This window comes from Hippocampus comes, unplaced genomic scaffold (genome assembly GCF_001891065.2).
Source record: "Hippocampus comes isolate QL1 unplaced genomic scaffold, H_comes_QL1_v1.1 scaffold36, whole genome shotgun sequence".
NCBI lineage: Eukaryota > Metazoa > Chordata > Actinopteri > Syngnathiformes > Syngnathidae > Hippocampus > Hippocampus comes.
In genome coordinates, this window is record NW_017805695.1 from 24,192 (window position 1) to 29,977 (window position 5,786).

Consider the following 5,786-nt stretch of genomic DNA (forward strand, 5'->3'; position numbering starts at 1 on the left):
TATATATATATATATACACATTACAAATTCAACGTATAAAATAAATGCATTTATTAAAAACAGAAAAAAATGAAATAAAATGTCAAGAGATAAGTACACTATTTTTTTTTTTTTTTTTAATTGTAAGACATACTATCACGACAGTCACACGTTGACTAATAAGCAAACAAAATTTACCACAGCACTGATTGGACAAGCAATGTAATGTGATCATCTGCAGCCAGTGATGGCCGAGCGGGCGTGTCATAACTAATTGACATGTTGAGTCGGGTGTTCTAACCTCCATGGCAGAGGCTACGTCGAACCCCTGAGACCGATTCATGGAACCCCTCGGGTTCGATCGAACCCAGGTCAAGAACCACTGCATTCGACCTTCATTAACAGAAAAAAAAGAGCAAAAATATGAGGGCTCGAATAAAACAATCAGGCCGGTGGCATCTCTTTTTAATCTCATTGTAATCCCGCCAAATAATCCTCATTGTAAATAAATGCACCTATCATATGATTATGTGATTTTTTTTTTAACAAAAACTTCTTTCATTCTGAAGGGGTAGAGATCGAACCCAGGTCAAGAACCACTGCATTCGACCTTCATTAACAGAAAAAAAAGAGCAAAAATATGAGGGCTCGAATAAAACAATCAGGCCGGTGGCATCTCTTTTTAATCTCATTGTAATCCCGCCAAATAATCCTCATTGTAAATAAATGCACCTATCATATGATTATGTGATTTTTTTTTTAACAAAAACTTCTTTCATTCTGAAGGGGTAGAGGTAAAGTCAAAGAGCTGTGTAATTCAAAGCAGGTGATTACAACTCAATAATCACTCCGAAAAGAACACACTGCCCTCCAAATTCCAATTGAAAAATTATTTACACATGACTACTCTGTGATTGCACACACATTGTTGGATTAAGTCCAAAGCTACATGGCACTATTCATAATACCCTGTCATTTGTAGCGAAATCATTAGAATATGTATCTTAATGTGTTTAAATGAAGAAGAAAATCTTGCGGTTTATGTTTTTCAGACCCTTGATTTAAAAACTTCAAATTGATAAAATGACATAAACTGTGGTTAGCCTCTGTACAGCCCAATTTTCAGAAATATTTATTGATGAGTGATTCACTCTTAGGGACAATTTGTTTTCTAGTTTTGGGTGCAAATCTTAACTTATTCTTGTTTGTTTTCCTTGTATTTGTGTGTCACGCAAAGCTTAACCCGCTGTTCAGAATTGTGCCATACCCTAGCTAATCTTTTCAGGCTTACACTTCCTCATTAATGCTGCTATTTTCCTTGGCCATTTTATTTGTTTCCAGCGCGTCCCCATTTGCCCCATTTCTCTTTCCGTTCTCTTCTTATCTTTTCTTTCTTCTTAAATTTATTTTTTTTTAAACATACTGTCATCCACTGTACCATTCTTTCTTCTCCCTTTTTGACCCCTTCCTCTGGATTTTTCTTCTCTCCTTGTTTAAATTCACTTAGACATAATTGCTGCCCACAGGTCTTCCTCTTGCTGTCACGCTGCAGTCCATCATGTGATGACACTATGTGGGCTTGTTTTTGGGAGCCTGCGCTTTGGCTCAGTGGAAGAGAGACCTAGCTTCCATCTTATGAATGGACCCAGTAGCTTTGCGGTTAAGTCCAACATGACTTCTTCTGCTGTGCCGTCATTGGTAGCGTAGAATGAAACTTTCTTCACTTTGTGGAATCTTATGACAAGTATTTTAAATGGCAGAGGAGGTTTTAATCCCACCAACTGGCAAAATAAACCCGGTAAGTAAACTTCAAATAGTTCCAGATCAAGCCCAAAGTAGAGATTTAAATAACAAAATTGCTAACTGACAAGTGGCTTTTAATTCCATGTGTATTATGTGGCACGTGTTTGACTTATTATTAGGCCAAAATGGTTATTCTATGTGCTTAACAGGACTTTCTAGCAATGTACATTGGCCATTTTTGTCAATTTAGTGGCAGTTGAAAATTTGTCTGTAATATTTTATACATACTAATACAGTGTATTAAAGAGGGTATTGGAAGTGTGTGATATCCCCCCCATCATTGCTTATTTCACTTTACACACAGTTCATGGTTTTAAACAATAGGTAATGTTCCTGCGATGCGGATAAGTGCCAGTTTTAACTGGCGGACAACTATGACCTTCTTTGGTTGACCTTCTTCGGTAGCCTTCAGGAATGTGAACAATGCCAATACATTTTCAGAACAAAATACCGTTTCACTCCAAAATAATACCAACAGTGTTTTCACAGAAGTCAGCCAATATGTGAAGCACCTGCTCAAGGGCTTATAGGAGAGGAATATAGTGATGAATGGGAAATCCATTTCTGTGCTGCATATAAGTGATATGACGAAATGTAAACTCACTGTTTTGTGCAATTTTCTTTCCTGTTTAAAAAGCATCTTACAGGCTCACTGTTGGCAGTGGCTTTTCTTACTTCCTTTGGGAGTTCCATGCTCTATGGATACAATTTAGCTGTGGTCAACTCTCCAGCTGTGGTAAGCAAGCTACACTCCTGTCTGAAAGTATTTCAGTCCCTAAACTTTATTTTTGCTGGACACGAGAACATTTAGGATTGGAATCAAATGACGAATAGAAACAGGAGGCCAACATTGCAAATTTATAATCAGTTGGCCGTCACACACAATTCAGAAGATGGCACCTTTTATTTGAAACCCCCTTTTTTTCATGTGAAAAAAGTATTGGAACATGATTTTTCTGCAGGCTTTTCCCATTACTGTAAATTGATTTGTCAAACAACGAATAGGGCTAACTATCTATGCTTGATTTCATGAGCTTTTTTTTTTCTTCATTTTTTTTTTCCTGCTCATGAAGACCTTATTCATACTAGTTGGAACTATAACCATCATGAAGACCAGAGAGTTGTCTGTGGATGATTGAAGCGTAAGCAGTTGTGAAATTGAGAGAATAGGTAAATTCAATCTGAGCCACAGCACAAACATTGGTAGAGCCAGTTATTCACAAACACAAATTGGGAACATTCGCACGAATAAGCCCAATGCAACCTAATGACCATTAGCAATAGAAATTAAGAGCTGAGGTTCACAATCATGGCATTTTATCCAGAGAATCTCTGACGCAAGGTATATGCATTAGGATTTTTCAAATCTTAAAAGAGATTTTTATGTCTTTGTCAAACCCCCGCATATATTCATTCATTTTCCGAACGGCTTTATCCTCACTAGCGTCGCAGGGGGTGCTGGAGCCTATCCCGGCTGTCTTCGGGCAGTAGGCGGGGGGACACCCTGAACCGGTTGCCAGCCAATCGCAGGGCACACAGAAACAAACAACCATTCGCGCTCAAACACACACCTAGGGACAATATGGAGTGTTCAATCAGCCTGCCATGCATGTTTTTTGAATGTGGGAGGACACCGGAGAACCCGGAGAAAAACCACGCAAGCACGGGGAGAACGTGCAAACTCCACACAGGAAGGCAGGAGCTGGAATTGAACCCGGTACCTCTGCACTGTGAAGTCGACGTGCTAACCACTCGACTACCGGGCCACCCCACGCATGCACACACACACACACACGCACACACACACACACACACACACACACATATATATATATATATTTGACGGAAAATTTTTGATGGAAGATCTACTTTTCGATCAACCATGAGCCTACGATCGACCCCTTACCGCACACGCGCGCATTCGCACACACTTACACATGCACGCTGTCATGAGCAACAGCCATAACGACCACTTTGATGAACGAGGCACAGGATGCACTTTCGCAGCGTGCTAACTATTGTAGCTCACATGTACCGTTTAAAAATGCTTCTCTCAGCCGCCCAGATTCCCATTCTTTGCAAGTACTCTCGGTGAATTGTACATGAAAGGCTGTTTTTATTTTTTTATTTTTATTTTTTTTACAGCAGCCCCCTGACTGACATCTCGCCCTGCTAATAGAAACGTGTGTCGCAGGCTATGACGCAAATCCTCATTGACGAAATGATGACATTTAATATTTATTCGACAGAATCAGAAAATGTTAATGTTTGTGTCATGTTTGTCCTCTTACAGAAACCACATTAAAACAAAAAAATTCTATTTCCCTCCCCCATCTTTTTCCATTTTAAAATTTTTTGAAAAAGCTCCAGGGAGCCACTGGGGGACGCTAAAGATCCGCATGCGGCTCTTGAGCCGCAGGTTGCCGACCCCCGGGTTAACATTCAAAGTGACACACATCAAACTGGCCAGGGAACACAGAAATTCAATCCTAAATGAGAAAAGTCTGGGTATTTGGGTATGTGTGCATGTGGGAGGGTCATAATCAGGGGTGCACAGTTTTGGCGTGGTTCTCAAATGAGCGCCAGTGGTTGTTGCTTGGTGCTCCTTTTTTTTCCCCAACCGACCAACCTCATGGATGAAACTTAAGGCACATTTGGGTCAGGTCGATCATTAATATGTCTAGGTATGTCATTTTAATACAACTGAACTCACTTATTTCTTGTTTAGTTCCTAATTACAACAAAATAACATGGCTATACAATGGCAGCTAGTTCAAAAAAATACAATTTACTGTTTGATAAAATACATTAGATTCATATTTAACACAATTGAGTTGCATGGCCTGTTCGAAAAATTTATCGTCCACCCTGGACTTGCAATATTGGACTTTGTGATCAGCTAGCTAATTTAGCATGGTTCTCTCTGTCCATTCTTTTTTTTGCACCTCACTCTGCTTTCATGTTAAGACATATTTTGACGGACTGTCGAAGTTGCCACACAGCAACACAGAGATAACCATCTTGCCAGCTGCCATTCGTGTCATGTAGCCATTAGCGCCAAGTCAGCCACCACAACAGTTGTTCAAAGGCGACTGTGCAATGTGGAGGGGCCAGAGATGGCAGATTTTTTTTCACAAATTGTCTTTATCAATATCTACAATTATCAGATCATAATGACAGTTTAAGCAAATGATAAAAAGGTGAGTTTTTATGACTACTTCAAACTCCCCATTGCATAAAGTTGTTCAACTTGAATTCTTTCAATGGGAAACATAAGTTCAATTTACCAAAAGTCACGTAATAGATTAAATTTGTGAACCAAGGTTCCTCTGTACTGGTCAGTGGCCCGCCCTCACAGTAAAGAGGTGCAGGGTTCCATTCTAGCTCCGGCCTTCCTGTGTGGAGTTTGCATTTTCTCCCCGTGCCTGGGTTTTCTCTGGGTACTCCGGTTTCCTCAAACATTCTAAAAACATGCGTGGCAGGTTAATGGAACACTGTAAATTGTCCCCGGATGTGAGTGTGAGCGTAAATAGTTGTTCATCTATATGTGCCCTGTGATTGGCTGGCAACCAGTTCAGGGTGTCCCCTGCCTACTCTCCGAAGACAACTGGGATCGGCTCCAGCATGCCCCATGACCCTTGGGAGGATAAGCAGATCAGAAAATGGATGGTGGACGGAAGGTTCTTCTGTAAATATATTTGTTGAAGGTTCTTCTGTAAATATATTTGTTGGAACAAAAAAGGCATTCACAAATTGTACTGTATGTTTCTAAAGTGTGAAATATAACTAAAATAAATTTTATGTGTGTCCTCTAATATATCCACCCATCCATCCATTTTCCGATCCGCTTTATTCTCACAAGGGTCGTGGGGGGTGCTGGAGCCTATCCCAGCTGCCTTCAGGCAGTAGGCAGGGTACACCCTGAACCGGTTGCCAGCCAATCGCAGGATACACAGAGACGAGCAACCATCCGCGCTCACACTCACACCTAGGGACAATATAGA

At 40.4% G+C, this 5,786-nt stretch overlaps 1 protein-coding gene across 1 annotated transcript in view; it reads left to right on the forward strand.

Moving 5' to 3' along the window:
- The first annotated feature begins 1,576 nt into the window (after positions 1–1,576).
- The window catches only part of slc2a15a (solute carrier family 2 member 15a), a 24,384-nt gene continuing 20,174 nt past the window's right edge, over positions 1,577–5,786 (forward strand). The window contains exons 1-2 of the mRNA XM_019882253.1: positions 1,577–1,777; positions 2,420–2,518. Of these exons, the coding sequence (XP_019737812.1) occupies positions 1,733–1,777; positions 2,420–2,518 (144 nt within the window). The 5' untranslated portion in view covers positions 1,577–1,732. The remainder of the gene's footprint in view (positions 1,778–2,419; positions 2,519–5,786) is intronic.